The sequence below is a fragment of the Sciurus carolinensis genome, chromosome 7 (genome assembly GCF_902686445.1).
Source record: "Sciurus carolinensis chromosome 7, mSciCar1.2, whole genome shotgun sequence".
NCBI classification, from domain to species: domain Eukaryota; kingdom Metazoa; phylum Chordata; class Mammalia; order Rodentia; family Sciuridae; genus Sciurus; species Sciurus carolinensis.
In genome coordinates, this window is record NC_062219.1 from 833,738 (window position 1) to 857,453 (window position 23,716).

Sequence of the window (23,716 nt, forward strand, 5' to 3'; positions counted from 1 at the left end):
GACACTGTTTGAGAATCCGTCTTGTAATGTCTAATGACCATCTGCATGAAAGTGGAGGTCAGGATCTCCAGGGCCCACTGGGGGGACATGCAGATCCCATGGAGATGTGGCTTTGATGTCCAGCTGACTGTCTTAGGGCTTCCCCTGCAGGAGTCCCAGAGGAGCGAGTCGAGCTGGACCACGGCAGCTTCCCCCGTGTGCAGAATCAGCCGGAACAGTGTCTGCTCCCTCAAGGTCTGTGCTTCTCGTAGGCTCAGGGCGTAGCTCAGGTGGAATCCTGCAGGTGCGGCTCGTGCTGGGTGTGCTGCTGTGTCCGCTGGGCGCTTGCTGGTTTTAATCTCTGCATGTTCAAGATCGTGAGAAAGGGGTGGGCTGGCATGGCCTCTTCCCGCTGGGTCTTGTCAGGTCCCTGCTCTGCAGGGAGCGCTGCCCTCAGCTGCCTCTGGCCTCCCTGACCTGCTCTGCCCACTGGCCCTTGCAGGCTGCCGACTCCAGGCAGGTGGGGTCCTGGGTGTGGGTGGTCAAGGCAGGCCCTGGAGAAACAACCACAGGTGCTTCTGCCGTTGGGCACATTTGGGCGGAGGCAGAGCCTCGCTTCCCAGGACTAGCTGAGCCACAGGCAAATACCTTACTACCTTCCAGTTTCGCCTTTGGATCTCCATGATTTGTGATAGATTATAAAAGAAGAAAAAAAAATCATGATTTCTGGTAGGTCAGTCTGTTTTTCCTGTTGCTGAGTTTAAGAATTAGAAATACTTCTTGGAGTTCCCCACACCTTAGTAATGTCAGGCCTAAGAAAATCCAGTACCTAATCTCTGACTCTTAATGAGAAGGGTGAGGAGGCCACGTGGCACTGGCCGGCTTCCTGACCACGGTTGCCCTGAGCTGCCTGCGTGCTGCGGTGCTGGTCTCTCCTCCACATTCCTCAGGTTCTCAGATGGTGACAGAGCTATAGGTCACTGATGGGCAATGTCGCCTTGGAGTGTTGGTTGCATCTGTACCCGAGGAAAGCCAAAGGCTTACTGGGGTTTATGGAACTCATCCATCACTGGGCAGGCACAGAGGCCTCCTTAGCTGACTAACCCAGACACGGTCCTCGGAAGACACAGGTCATTGAAATCAACTCAAGAATAAGCAGAAGTTCTTCCCACAAGAAGTTGAATAGGTAGCCTGAGACATTCCCATCTGGAGCAGCCCAGGATAGGCTGGCTTCCCTGATGGCGGGTGAGGCAGAAGGAACATCAAGTCTCCCCGGCCTTCCAGGATGCAGAAGAGGGGACCAGGATGTTGCTCTGTGAGACCGCAAGTACTCTGACACCCACCCAGACAACATCAAAAGGACAGGAAACCACCACCAACCTCTCTCATGAATATGAATACAGAAACCCTCAGGATCCAGCAGTCTATGAGAAGGTCAGGAGCATGAACCAGTGGGTTTTCCTCAGGAATGTGCAAGTGAAGGTCAATGACATGATGCGTCACATCAATAATAAAGCCTCACGGCCATTCAACAGACACAGAATTCAGCACCTGTTCGTGAAACAAACCAGAGGGTCTCCTTCAACCTGAGAGGCCGCCTGTGCTTGACCAGGAGAGGCCACATGCCTCCCAGAGGGGAGGCGAGGATAAAGACCCGCTCTGTTCATTTGTGGCCGTCGTTCTGCGGGGGGTCTTGTGGGATGGTTAGGCAGAACACGCGTGAACACACATGCACACAGGCTTGCCTGCTAGAGAGCCCCTGCCGGGGGGACCATGGCTGCCTCCCTGCCAGTAGTGAAAACCAGGCCGCTGTGGTGGTGGTGGTGGACTCTGCTCACTCCTCCCCGGCCCTGCGCACCGGAGCTCCTGTCCCCTGGGCTCTGCTCACACAACTCCATGTCCCCAGGGTCTGGGACGCTTGCTCTGGGCCCTGTCCCTGCTGCTCCTTCACTTGTGTGCAAAGGTGGAGCCTCCATGCCGCCTGCCTGCCTCCCGACACGCCTGACTTCTGAGCATGGGCTGTGTCGCCACTCACGTGGCCGCTGGACTTCACCCGGCCTGCTGTCCGGGCACCCTGGGAGGTTCCAGCTGGGGACTGTCGCGGGCTCTTCCTCAGCACACCTGCTGCACTGCCTCCTCTTGGTCACAGCGGCAAGGCAACGGCGCCTCCTCCGGGTTTGGGATATGTGCCTGGTTCTCTCTGTGCTTCGCTGCCCTCTGCTGGACTCCTGCTTTCCTGCAAGTTGCTTGCTGTCCAGGGCAGTCTTGCCCGGCCGCGCCCAGTGCCTGCGCTCAGGTTTCTTCTTTCTGGAGAGCCTCCTCCCGTGCTCTCCCCAGCTCCTCCTTGCCAGCCTGCAGGGCCACGCCTGCCCCTACACATGCCCCGGAGAGCCCTCTTCTCCTCAGTACCTCCAGGTCTGGCATCTGGCTCCTTCACAAGCTGCTGGCTTTCCCCAGGATGCTGATCTCCTGTGACATCACACCTGGAGTCTGGCATAAGCCCTGGCGGAAGTGCTGCCAGCACAGAGGTGGCTCGCGTGGCAGCCCCCGACCTGAGTGTGCTGCTAGAGGAAGCATTCTGCAAGTGCAGTTGGTCTCTCTTCCCCAACTCACGTGAGTTGAAGCAGCCTCTGTCCCCAAGTCAGGTACAGACCTTCCTGGGATCAGGATGCGCGGCTGTCTTGTGTCCAGCTAGGGACAGAGCTGGCGCTGATGAACTCCCAGAGAGATGAAGGCTGATGTTCTTAATTCCAGGAAGTCTTCGCTTCTTCACTGTCTACCACAGGCATTTACCTGCAACTTGGGAGTGTGGAAATTGATCTCAGAAATCAAGCTAACCGGGAGCCAGCCACCTAATGAATGTTAAAACAAAGAAGTATAACTCAAAGTACAAAATACAGTCCATCCATTCAACAAATGCTCATTGGGTTCCACGAAATGGGAGTGAATAGGCTGGTGGTCCTGTCTTCGTGGACCTTAACCTAGTGAGGAAGGCAGAAGCAGAGGTGTGAACTGCAGGGTGGAAACAGCGGGGACTGGGATGGATGGAAACTCAGAGCACGACAGGCTCTTCAACCCACAGAGGGACGTGGCTGATCCCGGGAAGGAGGCGTGTGTGTGGAGGTCTGCAGGGCCTTTTAGAAGTGCCATGCTCAGATCACAGGATGCACCCCAGGACTGTGGGCGGATGTAGAAGCCACCTTTTGTTAATTGATGCATTACTCGAATTCACAACACAGAGGCCAAACGCCACAGCAGGAAGAAGGTTGAGGATGTGAGGCTGAACTCTGAGCTCCTGTCCTCCAACAGGGTCCTGGGAGACCAGCAGCAAACACTAGCAGCCTTGCACAAACTGGAGCCAAGCACCTACTGTGCGTGAACTGGCGAAGCCCCAGGTGCTGCCTGCGTTTGCACAGTGGGCCCTTCACTCCCCTGCACCCACAGGTTTTTGTGTGCTGGAGGCAGGGAGGCGGGAGGCCCGGATGTGCTCTGCTCCTGGTGAACAGACGGGTGTTTGTCAGCTTGATGCACAGCCCAGGAAACGTGTCAGACGAAGGAGGGGAGGAAGGCAGAGCTCAAAGCTGGTCCAAGGGTCTGCCTCAGCCTCCTCTGGAAAGCCCAGGCTCCAGAGCAAAGTGAAGGGTCCTTGGTGGGCCCTTGGTGGCATGTGCCTGCGTGCCAGGGACCTGAGTGTGGCTGTTGGTGCTCACAGCTTTTGAGCCAGGGCCATGGAAGATGGTTCACATTATATTTAATGGTTGTTGACCTAATATCTGGCAAGCAGGAGATATTTGTTCCTGATGGTCTGGCAGAGCCCTCTGTTCTGCAAGCGCTCACTGCTGTGGCCTCTGGCCCTGAGCATGCTGTGGTCACCCTGCAGGAATGTGACGGTTGGACTGTAATTTTGGTTCTCCTCAATCTCTTTGTAAATGATTTATAAACCCAGCTTGAGAAATTTGTCTTAAAATAAGTTTCAGCATTTAAGCTACACTCAGCACATAGGATTCCTATTACACATCCGATTCTATTATTGACAGTCCTAATGAAGTTTGTGAATTGAAGCAATGTGGCAACTTTTTATCTCCAAGGATCCACAGGACATCAAGGGAAAGGACGAGGCAGACTTTCCTCAGGTGAACCCCACCGGGGTCTGTGCTAAGGAGGTCTAAGGAGTTCAGACAGGGCCCACCAGTGAGCCTGCCTGCTGTGCTTGTCTCAGCCTTTCACTGTGGGACAAGAGTCAGCCGAGGTAATGCTTGTTGTAACTTGGTTCTAATGAGCAATTTGGCTGTGATTAAAAAACATCAACTCTGTCCTTGGTAGAATTCATGTACAATAGGTAGTCATTTATGAAATGTAAGATACAGGTAGAGAAAAACAATATGCTTATTTTACCTCCCAAGATATTATTTCTAAGTGTTATTTAAAAGAAATCATACATTTATTTTGGGAAATATACAAATCAAAGCAAAGGAAAATTGACAACCATTTTTAATCATTGATGAGATAGCCACTGCTCACATGCCAGGGAGAAGCTTCCAGGTGTTCCTGCCCTGGACCTGCGTGGGTACTTCTGTGCTTATACTGCGCACATGCGCACATGTAGGAGAGACCCTAGTGCAAGTCATGCTGTGAGCCTGTTCTTCACCATCTCACTTGGTGTCTGCGTGTGGTCTCTAACTGGCATGCCGCTCTGCTCTTCATTCACATCCTGCTACATATTAGGTCAGCTTCCAACGTTTCTGAAAAACACAGACTGCTACGTGAGCATCCTTCCAAACCCAGTTTTTGATATTTGTGTGATCATTTCCCCATAACAGTCTTTACAAGAGCGATCGATTGCTGAATCAGTGTTCTCACTTCTTAGCTTTTGATACATTGCCAAGTTTCTCCAAATGAACGCATATGCCAAACGTGAGTGCCTTCTGCAAGTTAAGGTCGCTGTGTCCATTCTTCTTCTCCACAATCACCTGCACAGCACGTGTGGCCGTCACCGTGACAGCAGCCCCGGACACATGGTGCAGGGCCAGAATCGCCTTTGCCACACAGAGCCAGCCGCCTCCCCAGGCTGCACTCCTCTTGGGTCGCAGGTATCTGCCCGACTGCAGGGCCAGTGGAGGAGGGAGCTGCTGGGACTCCGCCCCCCCGTGGCCTGGGGAGGAGTGGTGGACGCCTTTCAGCTAAGATGTTTCCGCACGAGCGCGACTGCCACTCTTGATCAAGTGCTTTGTGATCTCTCTTCTCAACGCCCTTTAAAAACGTGCTGGCTGTTCTGGCAGGCGAACCCCTGGCTCTAAGTGGAGCACGTATTCTGATGGGCAGCGCTGCCTCAGCCCTGCACCAAGGCACTGAAGCAAGTCCACCTGACATTTCCTGTCAAGTGCTCTTGCATGAGTCTAGCAGATGTTTTCATGGAGGTGTGATTTACCCTTCATGCTGCTGCTCGACTGGCCTGGCTGTGCTCTCTGTTCTCTGCTGTGGCCGCCCTTTCATCAAGAGCAGCTTCAACACTGCCTACAAGCCCGTGGCTGAGGCCAGTCAGCTCTGCTCCAGCCTGCCAGTCTTCCAGTAGCAGCTAAGAGGCTGTCCAAGTCCATCTCCTTCCCTATTCTGAGTACTCGACTGAGTGGCATGTTGCTGTGCGTGGCCTTGGGGTCTGGCGTTCACGGAGCCTAGTGCCTCAGGGGTGGCTTTGTTGTAGCGTGTGCACAACTTCGTCTCTGTGACTGAAGTTCTCTGTGGCCCGGTGCCTCGGTGTGCTTACCCAGCTCTGCCCCTGCGGTTTCCAGTTGTTTCCACTCTGTGGTGATAGTGCACAGCATGCCAAGCCCCAGGACTTCCCTTTCCAGTCCACCTCCCATCTCTTTCTCTGCTCTGCTGGCCTTCCTCCACTTGTTGGTTTTAAAAGTTGTGGACATGGATGAAGTGTGATATTCACATGTGCACTTGGCCGTTGGTTAGTTCTATTCTGCAGCTCCTCCCTTTCCTGTCCCCTTCCCCTTTCTTTACTCCTCTGCTCTCCCTTCTCTTTTCATGAGGTCTACTTTTCAAAAGAATTCCTCACTTCTCTGTAGCTTCCTCATATGAGAGAAAACATTGGATCTTTGAGTTTCTGAGTTTTGCTTATTTCACTTAGCATGTTCTCCAATTCCATCCATTTACCAGCACATGCCATATTTAATTCTTCATGGCTGAGTAAAGCTTCTGTGTATCTGTACCACAATTTCTTTATTCATTCATCTGTTGAAGGGCACCTGGACTTGTTCCATGACTTGGCTCCTGTGAATTGTGTAAACATTGATGTACATTTATCACTATATCATACCCACTTTAGTTCTTTGGAAAAATACTGAGGAGTGGAATTGCTGGGTCCTATGTTGGTTCCATTCCTAATATTTTGAGGTGCCTCCACATTGCTTTGCAGAGTAGTTGTGCTAATTTGCAGTTCCACCAGCAAAGTATAAGTGTGTCTTATTCCCACATCCCCACCAGCATTGTTTGTATTCTTGACTGCTCTTCTAACTGGAGTGAAAGGGACTCTTGATGTAGTTTTGATTTGCATCACCTTGATTGCCAGGGATGTTGAACATTTTTTCATATACTTGTTGGCCATTTGTATTTCTTCTTTTAAGAAACGTTTGTGTAGTTCATTTGCCCATTTATTGATTAACTCCCTTAATAAGATTCCTAAAACTCAAGAAATAAAACCAAGAGTCAAGAAATGGGATGGCATCAAATTAAAAAATTTCTGCATAGCAGAGGGAACAAGAATGTGAAGAGAGAAACTACATTATGGGAAAAGATATGCCAGCTGTGCTTCCAACAAGGGAATAAAATCCAGAATATATAAAGAATTCAAAGAGTTAACACCAAAAAATAATGCTGTCATTGAGTTTTTAACATGATTTATTGTTTTTGTCTGGATTTTTTTTTTAGTGTTCTATCAAAGAATCATTTGCCAACACCAAGGTCATGAAGGTTTGCTTCTGTTTTCTTCCTAGAGTTTTACAACTTCAGCTCTCATATTTAGATCTTTGATCCATTTTGGGTTCATTTTTGCTTATTGTGTGCAGTAGGGTTGAGAACTGTATCCGCATTTCCCTTGTGTGGGCCGGGGCGCCTTCCTCAGAGCTCGGGGGCCATGGACTATGGGTCTGTTTCAGGATTGTCCCTCCTATCCCGTGCATTGTGTGTGCACCCTGCACCAACAACACCTCTTTCTGTGACTCTGTAGAAATTGTTGAAATTGGGACCTGTGAGTCTTTCCAGTTGGTTTTTCTTTTTTGAGGTTATTTTCAAGATTGTTGGGATTCTTGTATTTCTATGTGAATTTTAGGATCAGATTGTCTTTTTGTATAAAAAGAAGGTTGGATTTTGGTGGGGTTGCATGGTGTCTGTGATTCAGCTTGGGGATGCTTCCACTGTGATACGGTACCCTGTGATCTTGACAGCAGACACACTGGTGTGATGGGCACATCAGCGGAAACACGGACCTCATGCTTCCATCACGTCTCTGATGCAAGTGTTCATGTTCTTCTCCTCTGGGTTTTGAAGTGCATGGTGCATCACCCTGATCTGTTGTCACCCCACAGTGCCGTGGCACATCAGGGCTGCTTGCTCCCGTTGTGTTTAACCGTAACTGAGGTCCTTGCCCCACCTCCTACCCCGACCTCTGAAGCCACCTCTGCCCTCAGCTTCTGGGAGACCAACCTCCTCAGCTTCCACTAGGACTGAGGTCACACGGTGCCTGTCCTTAGTTCTCTTGGCACAGTGATCTCCAGGGCCATCCTGCTTGCTGTGAGTGACAGGATCCTCCTTCTGTGGCCGACCTGGCTCCATAGTGCACAGACCCCGCCCCTCTCTGTCCATCCTCAGCTGATGGACACTTGGGCTGCTCCAGTCTTGGCTCCTGTGAACAGAGCTGCAGTGGCCCAGGGGAGCCGGGTCCCTTCAGCATTGACTCCTTCCCTCTGGACGTGCACCTGGCAGTGGGATTGCTGGGTCACGTGCTTGTTCTACTGTTGATATTTCAGGGAATCGCTGCTGTTTTCCACGGTGGCTGTGCTGATTTGCACTCCCATGATAGGACGAGGGCCGCTTTCCTCCACCTCCTGAGGTCCATTTGGTAACTGCCATTCTGACTGGAGCAAGCTTAAGGCTCATGGTGGTTTTGACTTGCGCTTTCCTGACTGGTGGTGTTGAGCATTTTTTCATATATTTGTTGGCTGTTTCTGTGTCTTCTTCTGAGAATGTTTGCTTAGATCTACAGTTCTTTTTAATTTTTTTTGGCAGTAGGCTATGTGAACTCTTCATATGTGCTGGATACCGACTGCTTGTCTGGTGTACAGTTCACAGATATTGTTGCTGACTGCAGTTGTCTCTTCACGTTGTTGAATACTTCCTATATGGTGTAGGAGCTTCTTAATTTGATAAAATGGGCTTTGCAGTCTCGTCTAAAAAATCCTTGCCCATCCCAAGGTCCTGAAGCATTCTCCCTGTTTACTTGTAGTAGCTTCATAGTTTTGGGACTTGCATTTTAAGTCTTTAATCCACTTCAGTTAATGCTGACAGCTTCTGAGAGAGGGACCTAGCTTCATTCTGCTGCGTGTGGACATCCCGCTCCCCCACCCTGCTGGAGAGACGGCGCTCCTCTGTGTGTTCTGAGTGCCTCTGTCAGTCGCTTGGCGGCGGAGGTGCAGGCCCACTCCCAGGCCCTCAGTGCTGCGGTCACTCCATGTCTCTCTGCCAGCACCGGAGCTGTGGAGTGAGTTGTGATGTCCATTGGTGACAATTGGCGACAGAGCAGGTGGTGCCTCCTGCTCTGCTCTTTCTTCTCAAGTTGGCTTGGCGATTGGTTTGGGAGGTCCACATGCATTTAGGGTCATGAAGGATGAGGTGAGTGTGCCTGTGGGGACGGCCTGACCCGGCAGACATCTGGGAAGCACTAGCAGCAGGTTCTTCCCACCCATGGACACAGGCTATCTTTGCAATTTATTTTTGGTGTCTTTTTCAATTTCTTTCATCAGTGTTTTGTAGTTTCCATGTCTTTTCTTAAATCAACTCCAAGTATTTTATTATATTTCTCATAGTTGTTTTTAGTGGAATTGCTTTCTTGATTCCTATTTCATAAAACTTGCTATTGGTACATAGCAACACTTCTAATTTTATATGTTGATTTAATATTCTAGAACTTTAATATTCTAGAACTTTGCTGAATTTATTAGTTTTAAACTTTTTGGTGGAGTCTGGAGTTTTCTTGATTTCAGAATGTTCACTAGTATCTTATGCAAATGAAACTCATTTTGTACATTGATCTTATCCTGCAACCTGGCTGCACATGCTTAGTAGCTATGGCAGCGTTTTAGTGGGTCTTGACAACTTCACACATGACCCTGTCATATGGAAATAAAGGTGTGTTCCTTCTTTCTTTCCGCCCCACATGACGCTCGTTTCTGTCATCTGATGTACTGATCTGCCTCCAGGGTGGTGTTGCACAGGAGTCATGAGAGCAGACCCTGGTCCTGTCCCTGACGTCAGGAAAGCCTCTGGTGTCCACCATGGTGCAGCAGAAGCAGTGGGCTCCTCACTGACGGCCTCTGCCAGGAGCGGAAGGTCTCCTGTTGTTTGCTTGGCGTTCAACACGATAAGATGCCCTGCGGGTCAAGTGTTGAGACGACTGACTCTGTGCTGTGTTATCTTGTGAAGGTATTTTAGGTGAGCTGAGTTTTGCAGGTTGTACCCTGCTGGGGAGGCTATGTAGGGCCACTCAGGTGTCCCAGCCCCAGCAGGTGACAGTCATCAACAGGACATCGAAAGAGGGCTCGCCACACCCACGGAGTCTGTCGAGTTCCTGACTCACAAAACCACTTGTATTTTAAGTTACTAAATTTGGTGGTGGCTTAGACAAAGGCATATACTTGAAGCGTCTTGTTCTATCTTTTCACGAATCTTTTACTTCTTGAAACCTGTCTTCTCAGTGCCTCTCCCTTCCTGGTGGGGGCTCTGAGCTCCTCTGCTTGGTGGCCTCGCTGTCTCCTGACAGGAATTTACATGAAGCCTGCTTCCGCCTGCCACCAGCCTCTGTTGTTCCACACTGGAGACATTGGTGTGGCCTGTCGAGTGACATCAGCCATCATCTCTGATCTCAGGGAGGCAGCAGTGGTCCCTTTGCATTCTCTTGCTAACTGCTCCTCCGTGCACCCTTTAAACAACGGGTGTGCTGGGTGCTGAGTGTTCAGGGACACCCTCTCCAGGCGCTCCCCCAGCTGCCCCACCTCCCTCTCCCAGTGCCTCAGCCGGACCAGTGGCCACGTGGGTTTCCACTCTGGCTGGACAGTACTTTGGGTTCTGTGGTTACACTTTGGCTTGTAGACTTGTTATGTTTTTAATTTAATTTAGTTTTTGGTCATCTAGAGTATCCCTTTAAGAGTGGGTTTAGAAATGTGTGATTTTCTCCTTGAATACTGGTCCTGCATGAAGATAATCTGAACAATTACTTTATGAATCAGAAAACAAAGTCAGGCCTTGGGCTGTTTGACCCTCATGTTCTAGTTTGTTCAAATTGTTAGTTTGCTTCATATTGTAATGTGTTTATAGCAAAAGCTTCCTATTCCTCCACATTAAAAAAAAATTTTTTTATCTACACTTGAAAATTGGGTGTGAATTGCTAAAGTCTAAAGTTTGATGTTTGGTATTTTTCTTTCCTTAGGGGAAAAGAAGTAGCCAGGAAGAGTAGAAGATTTAGTGTTGGATAATTTCATAATTTTTAGACTGAAGCAGCAGAATGAATTGTTTGTGAATTTAACAATAATGTTTGACAATAGAAATGACAAGCTTAGTGTTTTCTTAGAACGCAGCATTTGAACCTTGGAAGACTAACAAATCCACCACGGTTTCACTCACATTATCAGTTTTGCTTTAAGGACGCATCAGTCAGCACAGCGTGTACCTGGCAGCTGGCTGGGGCAGACCTGCTCGGGGCCACCGGCACGCTGGCCTGGCTTCGGCAGCATCGCGGTGCAGGACTCTCCACAACTGCAACGGCGACATTTATTTAGGAACTGACTTAGAGTACATTTAGACGTAAAGTTGAAATAGCATTTCATTATTTCAAACTCGAAGTATTGGATTACTGAAAAGATTTTAAAAAGACTCGATTGTGGGTTAATTGACAATTGTACACTCCACTTTTTTTTGGGTATAAAATTTATTTACATGAGAAGAAGATACAGTACTTTGGCAAAATACAAGCTGTTATCATTTGGAAAGTAATTTTTAAAACTATTTTGTCAGTTCTCTTCCTAGTTAGAAAGAAATAACTGAAATATTTTATATGTAGTAATAATAGCCATTTTTAAAAAATTTGCGTTGGAATCCTTTGAAGGAAAACAAAAATGTAAACTGCCACCCCCAGACGCATGCCAGTGGTGGTAGCCTGTATGTATGAACTTCCTTAGCAAAGCCCTAACTCCCAACCCTAGCGTTGGATCACAACTTCGCTTCCCTTTCAAGATAACAGCAGTCTTATGATGCTGGATCATTGTGTTTAAGGATCATAGAACAGGAAGTTATCTGCCCATCCACCCACCCACCTGCCCACCTATCCACTCCTCCAACATCCATGGATGATGTCAGGAAATAGCGCTTGAAAACCATTTGCCTGTTAGAAATGAGCCATTGATGCCATCTCAGTGTCCTCCTCTCCAGAAGCGCCTGCCATCCATCATCTGTCCATCCACCTACCTACCCACATGTGCACACTGCCCTGCTGTCTTTTCTGTTGCTATGACAAACTACCTGGGGATGAGTTATTGATGAAGAAAAGGAGCTTGTTAAGTTTGCAGGCCTGGAGGTTAGAAGACTGGAACTGGCAGCCCTCGTGGTTTGGCCACTGATGAGGCCCTGGCTGCATCACAACTTGGGGATAGCAGCATGGCAGGAAGCCTGAGGCATGCTGGGGCTCATCACCACCCACACTCACAGGGACCAGCCCGGCTCTCATGGCAACCACGTCTGTCCCTCCCAGGGCATGCTCACGATAACCTCTGCACCTCCAGGAGGCCCCACCTCTCCCAGCTTCCTCCAGCTCCATCCGCCAGACCGGGGCTGGGTGGAGCTCACATGAACCTTCAGGGGTAAACCGTACCCAAGCCACCCAAACCACGGCCATGCAGCCCTGAGGTCAAGAGCTGCGACACAGCCCATGTGAGACAAGGCCGCTCTGAGCACTGCTCAGGGTCTTAAGTGACTGTGGACCGAGGGAGCAGATAGGCAGACTTCATGGTGGAGGCTGATGGTGAGTGTCTTGGGCATGTTGTTCAGGAGCAAAGCAAGATGTCCTGCGTGAGCTTCACAGGTTGTGTCAGGAGTGTGCAGTCCCTAGGACTCTCCTTGGCACACCACCACAGCTCAGCGGATCCAGGTGCCTGGTCCCCGTGTTCTCATTCGCAGCTGTTGCATGCCAACTCTTCGTGGAGGTGATTCTCCTTGCATTAGCCTGCGACTCCTGTAGCCTTCCTGGTTCCTTTCCCTTCCTCTTCTGTGGTGCAGAAGGGAAGGCCCGGAGCTGACTTCTTACATAAACAAAAGTCGAGCGGCTTCAGTCCCATCCCTTGACTCATCAGGGGTCAAGAAAAGGCACTTGAAAACCATTGCCTGTTAGAAATGAAGTATTGATGCTGTCTCAGTGTCCTCTCCAGAAGGCCTCAGAGGCCCAAAGCTAGCAGTCTCTGAGGATCTTGTTTGTCTGGATGCATTTCTCTGGCTGCAGCAATCAACTATGATCTAAGCAGCTCAGTTGGTGTGTGGCTTTCCTTGTTGAGCTAACAAATTAGCCACTCCATAAATTGCTTTGGTTGTAGGTTGATTTCATTAAAATTTTTTTCTTTGAAGAAATTCAGCTGCCTCACGACATCCTGTTTTAGATTATCTTGTTTTCCCGACCCTTGCTGCCCAGTGAGTCGGGACGCCATGGCAGCGCTTGGCCTGGCACACAGCTGTGTTCTGCGTCTTTCCAGCTCGGCTGTCGTGCCAGGCTTTGCCAGGCAATGCTTTGCCCTCCAGTTATGCCACACCCTCTTTTCTCGTTTGAACATGATGGTATGCTCCGGCCATTTAAAAAGAAGAGCATTTGCGGTCATCTGTGCACATGGCTCGCAAAATGTTGACTCATTGCTATGACCTGCCGAGCAGCTGGCCCAAGTGTGCAGTTAGGAGGCCGCGCCATCCCCGTGCTCTGCCACGGTAGCCCAGGAGCCATGCCGGCAAGCGAGTGCCAACAACATGGTATTTGTGGACGTTGAGATTTGAACTTCATATGATTTTCTTGTGTCACTGAATCTTCCTAAGTTTTTCAATTGTTTAGAGGTGCAAAAACTATTTCACCAGGCAGTGAACCAGTCTATTTCACAAGCTGTGGTTTGTTGACTCGTGGAGGAAAGTTTTAAAACAGTCCTGAGAAGTTTGCTCTCAGCAGATGAGAAGTACAGAATTTCTACCCTGGGTGCGAAGTCTCCGTCACGTCTCCACCGCACTGAGAGGGCGGAAACGCAGGCAGGCCAAACAGGAAGGAGCAGCAAGGAGGTGGCTCTCAGGCAGGCCTGGGAAGGAGTCCTGCTCGGCACACACCCAGACTGCGCTGGGCCCGGCCGAGGGGTCAGCACCCCTTCCCCACCAGCACGCACACTCCAGACACCCTGCTCCTTCCAAACACTATTCTCTAATTTCTAGAAATATGTGCTTCCTCAAAGTGTGATTTTTTATGTTTATTAACAGACCTATGCCAGAAGTACGTGAATTTAGATTCATGTTGAGTGGTCAATGTCTGTATTCTATCTCATTTGGAAATAATCTACATATGCAGTGAATACCCATGATTTGACTTAGTGAGACTCTGAGGGTGTCAGTCACAAAGAGATCTGTGAGTGACTTCTCAGCAGACATGCCTCCTGCAGCAGAGCGGCAGCCGTCACGAGGGCAGGAGCCAAGCTTGTGGCGACTCTCCCTCCATGCTGCGTGGGGTGCTTGCTGCACTTGACCTGCACAGCGTTTCAGGCCGGACTCCTTTCGTGACTTAGACACCTTACAGAGACAGAACACGGACTCAAGTCACATTAGGCTCACAAGTCTGCAGACAGGTTTTCCAAACGTGATCCACGTCTCGTGAACTTGAAATGCATTTGGGTCAGTTCTTAATTTTCTCAGAGAACACATGATTTATGCAAAGGTGTATTTTTCTTAAAGTCAGTTAAATGGAGTTTTGTTTGAACCCCAGTTTGTTTGTTTTTTCCTGACTAGCAGACTAAGATCTTCTGCCTAGATGTCTGAAGATTTCAACTAATATTTGTGAAAAGACTCTTGAAGGTTATTTTTTGACTTCTATAGAGGACTTTTAAAAGAGGCAGACTCTGACTCATGAATCTTTTGGATGTCACTGTATGCCAGTCTAACGGCACGTCCCTTGCTGCTGTGGCAGTTTGGACTCTTCCTTTCCTAATGGACTTCAGAGGGGAAAATTCTGCCCGACTACAAGTGCCCATTGTGGCCACTCTAAGTCACCCTCAGTAAGTGCATATTCAAAATACACTCCAGGTTCATAACTTTTGCACATAAATTTAACTAGTATTCCAGAAAGTGGGGTCCTGGTTAGCCTTATTAAAAATTTGGAGGAAGCTGTTTTCCAAGGCACCCTACCTGAGGCCTCTGACTAGGTAATCCAATGCAGTAAATTAATTATTGGGTCCAATCTGAGCCTACACCCAATCACCATTCTTGGAATCACTTTATTGCTCAAAAAAGGTTTGAGAGCTCAAAACACAAATTTGTAGAGCTTGAATCTGAGAGAGAACTCAAGAACTCACCCATAACCCCAGTGGCTATGAGATCAGTGGTACAATGGGCCCTGGGGGACACCTCACACAGTGGTCACTCGATGCTGCCAGGGTCACTGGAGGGCCCCTTAGCATCCCCCTTCTGACACCAAATGGTTTAAAATTTGAGGGAGCTCTTGGTGGGAATGTGAATTAGTACAGCCATTAAGGAAAACAATATGGAGTTGCCTCAAAACAAACAAACAAAAAGCCATAAATATAAGTACCATATACCTAACAATTCCTCTACTGGATATATGACCAAAGGAAAGAAAATCAGTGTTTCTAAGAAATACTTGCACTTCTGTTTATTGCAACAGTATTTGCAATCGCTAAGATATGGAATCAAACAAAGTATTCACCAATGAATGAATAGATAAAGAAACTATGGTGAACATACACAGTGGAATATTAACCTTAAAAAAGAAGAAAATCCTGTCATTAGTAGAAGCATGGATTAACCTGGAGGAGAACATGTTATGCAAAAATTCCAGGCATAGAAATAGAAATTTCACTTTTATGTGGAAGCTAAAAAGTTAACCTCATGTGAGCAGAGAGTAAAATAGTATTTACTAGAGGCTGGGAAGGATAGGGCGAAGGAGGAGATGGGGAAAGATTGGTCAACAGGTATACAATTGTAGTTAAATAGTAGGAATAAATTCTAGAGTTCTAGAGCATACGAGGGTGATTCTAGTCAGCAATAATTCATTTATATCCAACATAGCTAAGAGGATTTTGAGTGTTTGCATAAGAAATGATCAATGTTTAAGATGATGGATATGCTAATTATACTGATTCAATCATTATACAATGTATATATGTATTAGAAGAGTGCTCTCTACCCTATTAATAGTTATTATGTGTCAGAAATTTAAAAGGAAGGAAATATCTTGAGGCAAATGAAGTTAGCAGAGTTTATGAGAGCAAGGACTGCTTCCAGCTTGGGGACCACTGGAGCCAGCAGAGGTAGAGGCTGGTGGAGCCAGGAGGGCAGGTGGTTTCCAGAGACAGGGCGTGAGGCACAGTGCAGCCTGACTGGCTGCAGCCCTCAGGCCGTTGGGTGTGGTCTGGGCAGTTGGTAGCCTGTTATGGGTCAGCTCGACGGTTGTGATTGGTGGAGACTCAGCTGTTCTTATGAGAATAACTCCTAGCTAGGTTGTGGTCAGTTTGCATGCTAAGTAAGTTTTTAAAAACAAAAACCTAGTGCTAGGATGTGCTAGCACTAGGCTGTTTGGCTTTTACTTTATGGCCTTCTGGCCGAAATCTTGTGGAAGTGGCAGGCTAGCTTGGAATGGGCTTAACATAATGAGAAAAAGATGTTAATGACTATAATTAATTGAAAATGGACTTGTCTACTTTATGTGGCTCTGGGAATACTGGGCAGACCAGGAAATCATAGCAGTAACTGAAACTGTTAAGAAGCCACACGTACTGAAAGCCCCCAAAGCTAACACGTAGCTAAACCATTTTAAGGTTTTTGTTTTTAAAGTCAAACTTTCATCTTCCTTCCAAAGGGGGCGGGGAGAGTGGGAGAATAGAGAAAGAAAAGGGGCCCATCTGAACCCCCGGATGAAGACTCAGGTGGAGGTGTCTGGGGACGGTGCCTGGAGACATGGAAAAGGAATCTGTTGCCTAGACTCGGTGCTCTGGTTTCTTCCCGAAAGTGTGTTGTGTTGTGGGTTGTCATCTGTCACTAAATCGCTGCAGATCCTTTTGCTGACTGCAATATCAGGCTTTCCTTATTGTCTCTGACTTTGGGTCCATTGCTGTGTGTCCTTCCTCTGGATCCTTCTGGCTATTTGGTGAAGCTCTGGGGTGGCTGCTGGCTGCTGGCTCCCCAGGGCCTTGTGACTGGGTGTGGCCCTGCCACCTGGAGGCTTATGGGGCAGGCGCCCTGCTCAGCTCCATCTGCCAGCTAGATGCCCAGTGTCTCCCTGGCACCTGCCTCCTCTGGTTGCTCTGCACGCAGCATGGTGAAGGGTGTCCAGTTGGAGGACAGAAGCAAGTGTAGTAGACATCCTGTGGTCCTGTGTTCCAGGGAAGCTCCTCAGCTGTGGCGATAGCTCAGTCTTTCTCCATTGTGAAGAAGCAGACCTTCAGGGGACCTGCCAGGAGGGCTTTGCAAAGCCTGCCTAAGAAGTAGCTCCAGGCCCACCAGCTCCCCTCCAAGAAGAGTCCAGGTCTGTGCTGGGCAAAGAATGGCCCTCTAGATGTCCAAGTCACAGTCCCCAGAACCCTGTGGATGGCCAAAGGAACTGAGGTTGTAGGTGCAAATAGCTTGCTGACCAGCCGCCCCGACAAAAGGTGTGACCCTGGGTCCCTGAGAGGGTGAAGGGAGGTGCTGAGGAGAGCAGGGTAGACGTCCCTCTGCAGACAGGGAAGGGCCTCGCCAAAGACTCGGTGCCCTGGGAGCCGGGTGAGGCCCAGAGGAAGGCAGCCCTGTGACTCCTTCATCTTAGCCCACTGAGACCTGCCTTGTCTTCTGCCTGTAGGCCTGTGGGATAACAGACTGGCTCTGACTCCAGCCCTCTTGGCAGAGCTTTGTGGCAGTGAAAGACGGAAGGTGTGCTGTGTGGCCTGCGTGGCGGGGCACCAGCAGCTGGTCCTGCTCTGCCTGCTGCCTCAGAGAGAAGACCTGGGAGGCTGCAGCCACCTCCCTGGGGGGTAGCCAGGCATGCCCTTCCCTGCACATGGGCGTGCCCCATGGGGCCCTGGCCAGCACGTCCACTCACCTGTTCCTCCCTTTCCAGCTTCTCTGCTGCAGCCTGGAGGGAGGCATGGAGACCTTGCGACTGCCTGCTGGGCTCCGTCCCTTCATGTCTTGTACCGTGGGCACTGTGCCCGTCCTCACACTGCCTGGCCTGGCCTTGTCCTTGGGCCTGGTCTCTGGGGAGAGCCTGGGCAGTGGTGGGCTCTGTGGAGTGACTAGATCAGGGCCCAACTTGCAGGAGCCAGGCTGTCTGCAGAACCTGACCAGCTTGAAGGGGTGAGCGGTCCTAGGCTCCGAGTCTCACTGGGCAGGGCCGCCACAGCTTCACCAGGCTGCTGACCAGATGGCCTCAGGACTCTACTGCAGCCCTTTCACTGCCTCCTCAGCGATGTGGAACCGGAGCTAAGCTAAGCCTCCGATAAGGCCCGTCCAGCTCACCCAAGGAGACGTGCCTGGGGCCTCCGGGGAGGCTCCCTGCACACGCCCCTCCCTTTGTCCTCCAGGGCTTGTTGCCCTCTGCATTCCAGACACCGCCTGCAGGATGCCCTCAAGTGCAGAGCAGCCACGTGTGGCCGAGCGAAGGCGTCCCCGCCCCCAGGTCACTGAGACCGAGGCGAGTGGAGGAAGGAGCATGACTGCCCCCGCGAGTGGGCGCAGGCGTCGGACTCCTCCAGGGCGTGTGGGGGACACCCACAGCCAGGGCCTGTGCCCACACACGGGTTCCCTGGGGCAGGCTGCACAGCGACTTCAGCCTCCTCCTTGCTGAGCGAGGAAGGCAGAAGCAGGGTCTCCAGGAAGCCTGCTTCCCACGCAGGCCGTGCTGGCGAGGCATCCCGATGACCGGCAGCCGGAGCTTGACGTCCAGCTTCACGCAAGTGCTGATCTCGGCAGCTCCCTCGTAAAGGCGGTGCTGCTCCCGGTGTGGAGTGCGTGCCGAGGACAGCGCACTTGACCTTCTTCCCACGGGGCTCAGTGCACAGAGCTGGGCCAGAGTGGGAACCTGCCAGGTGCTGACCACATCCGTTTCAGCAACACCAGGACCTGGGAGAAACCAGCGAGGTGCTGGGTCCACTGGGGACAATGACTCTTTCCAAGCCTCCTCCCAGGAGCTATGCTGGAGTGCACAGGCTGGATGTGGGAGTCCTGTGGTCCAGCACTGCCACCAGAAGCCCCCAGGTAGTGCCCTGGGTGGGTGTCCACCTCCTAGTGTGCATGGGCATCAGGAGCCCAGGACCCCACCAACTCCTTGTGTGGGCCCCTCTGGGCCGCTGGGTTTTTGAGAAGGGCACAGCTGCCCTGCACAGTGCCCACCCTGGACCAGGTGCCTTGGTGGCTGGTGGGAAGGGTCACCATCCAGGGTGGTGGACATCCCGACCTGCCTCCCAGGACTGCAGGTCTCTGTGTGGCTCTCTTGGTGATTTTCCCCGGGGGCTTCTGGCACACCCACCTATCAGCTGGGACACCGGGAAGGCTGCCCTGCTCCAGAAGGATGGTCGCTGCAGCCCGCTCTGCCCCGGGCTCCTGTGCACCCTGCACCGTCAGCCCAGGGCCCTCCGCTTGCCCCATCACCGCTCCTCAGCCCTGCAGCCGCTCTGCCCCTGTGGTTCCGCCTCAGTGTGTGGGCACCGTCCTCTGAGGGAGGTGTGCACTGTGCCCTCCTGTCCCTGCTGCCCGCCGTCCCTGTGTGTTGGCCTGGAGGAGGCCTGGCCAACCGCAGCTGGGCTGCAGAGAAGCTGCTGTGGCGTCTGTGTGCGGTTCCACGGGTACGGTGTCCGTCCTCTGGGGCAGTGGCCTGAGGGTGCGGACGCTGGGTGTGCGGTGGCTTCGAGTGTGGGTCAGGAGCTGCAGGCCGTTCCTGGGGTGGTGAGTACTGCGCTCCCATCACGCACGGGAGGGCGCCAGCCTCCCTGCTGCCCTCGGCGTGGCTCCCCTCACCTGCATCGGGGCCTGTCTGCTGCTGGGTCCAGGGGGACGGTGTGGCCGCCCAGTCCTTTGCCTGGTGCGCGTGTGGCCCTTGGCCCCGTCCTGGCGGCTTCTCTGCTGAGGGAGGGTTGCTGGGCCTGATGAAGACGCTGTATCTGTTTTCCTCTTTCACGGAAGCTGCTTTTGGTGTCAGCTCTAAGAACTTCTTTGCATTCCTAAATTTTGAAGCTTTTTCTTATTTTTCTTTACAAAATTCTTATTGTTTTACATTTTACGTGTATGTCCATGAGCCTATTTCCCAATATGTTTACTGTGGTAAAACACCTGCTGTACAATCGACGACTCTACCTGCTTTTGAGCGTATCGTCAGTGGTACTAAATCCAGGCGCCCATTGCGCCGTCCAGCCCTGACCCTCCTCCTCTCACAGCCCTGGAACTTCCAGTCCCTCAGCATCACAGTGGGCACGCTCCCTGGGCCTGGAGTGCCCTCTGCTGCCCGTGCCTCCTGAGGCCTCTCAGCCCTCCTGTTGGACTAGCATGGCTGCCTTAGTGGCTCAGCAGGGTCCCCAGGGCCCCTCCAGGTACGGCTGGACAGTGCTCGGTGCTCATGCCTTGCCTCCCTGGGGCGCGGGCTGCCCCCGAGCTGCCCACGAGCTGCCCACGGTGGTGCGTGCTTGTCGGAACACGGATGCGCAACCTCTGAACCCTGCCTCGGCTGCGCTGTGACTATGCCCAGAACTGAACTGCCGGATCACATGATGGTTCTGTCTGTCTTTCCAGGTTTTCTGCGGCAGCTGTGCCACCACACTGCCACCAACGGCCCACGGTCCTGCTTCCTCGCAGCCCCACCAGCACAGGTCACCCTCCTTGGATGGAAGCCCCCTAACTGGGTAGGGAGGTGCCCTCGCGGGCCTGACCACACTTCCCAATGCTCAGGGGTGTGAGCGTCCTCTTAGGTCCTCCTCCAACATGTGGGGTTTTCTTTGGAAAGATGTCTGTTGACCTTGCCCTTTTTTAAAAATCAGGCTTTTGTTGTTGTTTAGTTTACGAGTTCTACAGAATTCTGGTTTTAGTCATGTATCAGATGTTCGAGAGTACTCCTCGTGTCCCGTGGAGTGCCATTTCATGACAGAGGGGCTGGGTGACTTTGAACCCTGATGAAGTCTGATTTTTGGGCTTTTTCCTCTTTTTGCCTCTGCCGTGGTGTCAGAACCAGGGCAGGTAACACTGTGAAGCTTTGGCCCATGTCTTCTGTAAGGGGTTCACTGTGTCAGGCCTCACATGCAGGTCTTTGGTGCATCCTGGGTCAGTTTTGCACGGTGTTAAGTAAGAGTCCACCTTTATTCTTTGGCATACGGACCTGTAGTTTTCGTGGTGTCATTTACTGAAGAGGCCGTCCTTCCCCGTTGAAGGGAGGCTGCTCTAACCCCGGGGGCCGCGTGTCCGGGCGTCCTGTCCCGGCCCACCTGTGTTTCGGGGGCGTGCTCGCGCCACTCATCTCATCAGTGCAGCTTTGCTGTGAGTCTTGAAACAGAGTTGTTACACTGTGGTTTGTTTTTTATCAAGATTGTTCAGGATATTATCATAGGGAGCTTCAGATTCCATATGAATGTTGGTGTGGCTTTTTCTTTTCTGCAAAAAATATTTGGTGTTTGGCTAAAGATTTGATAAGGATTGCCATGAACATGCATAATGTCCATGAACATGGACATTTTAATAATGTTTTCCAATCCATGAACGTGGGATGTGTTTCCATTAATTTATGTCTGTGATTTATTTCAGCACTGTTTTGTAATTTTCATTGTGTCAGTCTAGTACTTCTTTGATTATTTAATTGCTAAGGATTTTATTCTTTTTCATGCTGTTTTGAATGAGATTTTTAAAAAAATTCTTTGTCAGATCACTCACCATTTGCATATACTTGTGCAACTCATTTTTGCCTGTTGCCTTTGTGTTGTTGCTTTGTTGAATAAAGGTATTAGTTCTGCTTCCTTCAGGGCATTGTGAGTGAAGATGATTCACCTCTTGTTTTCTGATTTACGTGCCTGTTATTTCTTCTCCTTACCTGATTAATACTCTGACTAGAACTCCCATATTGGGTTGGATAGAAGTGACGAAAGCGGGGTCCTTGACATATCCCTGAATCGGAGAGATAGTTCCAGGCTCTCACCATTGACCGTGATGCTTGCTGTGCGCGTTCTGGGGTGACTTTTACTGGGTGAAGTTCTCCCCCATCCTCGTCTGTTTGGTGGTTTTATCACTGATTTTCCTATGCCGAAACATCCTTGTATTTAAGACGGGTCCCATTACTCGTGGTGTACGGTTCTTTTGACTTGCTGCTGATTTTGGTTTGCTAGTGCGCTGAACAGGAAATTGTCCATTTCATCTAGGTTATCCAGTTTACTGGCATGTAATTGCTGATGATAATTTGTTAAGATCATTTTTATGTCTGTAGAATCATGGTGATACCTTCGTTTTCATTTCTGAGTTTAACAACTGAGTTTTTTTTTTCTTTGCCCATCTAGATAAAAGTTTGTTACTCTTTCAAAGAGCCGACCTTTGGTTTTGTTGCTTTTCCCAGCTGTTTTTGTGTCCTCCGTTTTGTTTGCTTTGCCTTAATCTCTCGTCATTTCCTTTCTCCCTCCAGCCCTGGGCTTGGTTCATTCCTGTTCTGTAGTCCCAGTGCTGTGAAGCCGGGTTGTTGACTGGAGAGCTTTCTGGCTTACTGACGTAAGTCCCTACAGCTCTAAACTTGTCCTTAGCACCGCCTTGACTGTGCCCCATGATTCTTCGTAGCTATTTTGGTTTCACATGTATCTAAGCATTTTCTGACTTTGCTTGTGAGTTCTTTTTCAAGCCATTGCTTACGAGTGTGTTAATTTTCACAATTTTGTGAGTTTTCCAGTTTTACTTTTGTTTCTGATTTCTGACTTCATCCTCTTTGAGGTCAGAAAGATGTGGTGGGCCGTATTGCCCTCTCTGACTCCAGGGAGACTTCGTGTTTGGCTCACTTATGGCCTGGGCCCCCAGGTAGCCGATGCCAGCAGAAATGCACCTGCAGCCACTGTCCAGCAGGCTGGAGACGGGGTTCCGGTGATCCTTTTGGGTGACCCTTCCTGTTCAGGGAGGGAGCGCTGCAACTATTTGTCATCTGAACTCACTGGCAAGTTTCTTTCCTCTGCACTCACTGGGTGGCACACCTGTGCCTTGACAGGGATTGGGAGGTGACGTGCATCCCATGGGTTTGACTGAGCCTCTTGGTCAAGGTGTCTGACCCAGCTGACCCTGCCCAGCGCTCGTGTTTCGTGCCCTCAGAGCTCAGCAGCTCACTCTTGCGACACTCTGCGTGGGACACGGGACACGGAGGCGGGAACTGCCAAGACGCCCTGTGGACCAGCACTCCAGCAGGCTTCATTTTTCTCTCAGGAGTCCCACGGAAACATCCCAAGCCCTGGGCTGTCACAGGGCAGGCTGCACAGGCCACAGGCCAGCCTCCTGCTGGTCCTTGCAGAGCCCAACCAGCAGGGAATGGTGATAACACCTAGAAAATGACTTCCGGATTAGGGTCAGCTGATGAAAATGGAAAATAATTCAGAACTACACATGCTTGTGTGGGTCAAGAGTCTCCAGAGAAATAAGACCAAAGTGGGGTGTGTGTGTGAGAGAGAGAGAGAGAGAGAGAGGCTTTGCTCTTCAGAATTGGGCCATGTGACCGTGGAAGACTGGAGTTGGCTGGAGGCTTCAGAGCTGCTGGTGCAGCCGGCAGCCTAAGGCCAGCTGGCTCGGACTCAAGAAGAGCTGTTTCACTGTGAGCCCAATGGTGGGAAAAGACCAGTGTCCTGGCTCAAGGACATTGGGCTGTAGGATTCTCTCTCATTTAAGAGGGAAGGAGGGAGGGAGGTCAGGGGTTTTTTTTTGTTTTTGTTTTTGTCTTTTTTCTGTTCAGGCCATCAACTGATTAGATGAGGCCCACCCACATCACTCAGTCCAGATCACAATGTTGAGCTCATTCACCACATTCTCAGACACATTCAGAATAATGTCTGACCAAATATCTGGGCATCCCAGAGCCCAGTTAAGTTGACACAGTAAAACTACCCCTCACCCTGACAAACAAGTCTGCACTGTGTCTAGCTGGACATGATAATCGAGAGCATCAGTCAGATTGTGACAGCGAGTTCTCAGCTTGCTGTGGTTGTTCTCCCTCCCAGAGCGTAGTTGCTCGCAGTTGCTCGCT

General features: G+C 50.6%; 1 protein-coding gene across 17 annotated transcripts in view; it reads left to right on the forward strand.

The window, feature by feature from the left end:
* Wdr27 (WD repeat domain 27) overlaps positions 1–23,716 on the forward strand; it is a 170,497-nt gene that overhangs the window by 120,348 nt on the left and 26,433 nt on the right. For 2 of the 17 annotated variants that reach the window (XR_007109388.1, XR_007109392.1), the window contains 2 exons: positions 9,462–9,693; positions 10,688–11,163. The exons of 9 other annotated variants lie outside the window; for them this stretch is intronic. Coding sequence is in view for 5 of the 8 variants with exons in the window: in XM_047557524.1 (XP_047413480.1) it covers positions 20,260–20,369 (110 nt within the window). In the remaining 3 variants the exon portion in view is untranslated. Of the gene's footprint in view, positions 1–9,461; positions 9,694–10,687; positions 11,164–16,884; positions 17,190–20,259; positions 20,370–23,716 lie in introns of those variants that run through there. 6 more of the 17 variants (XM_047557524.1, XM_047557526.1, XM_047557527.1 and 3 more) reach the window with 4 other exon arrangements.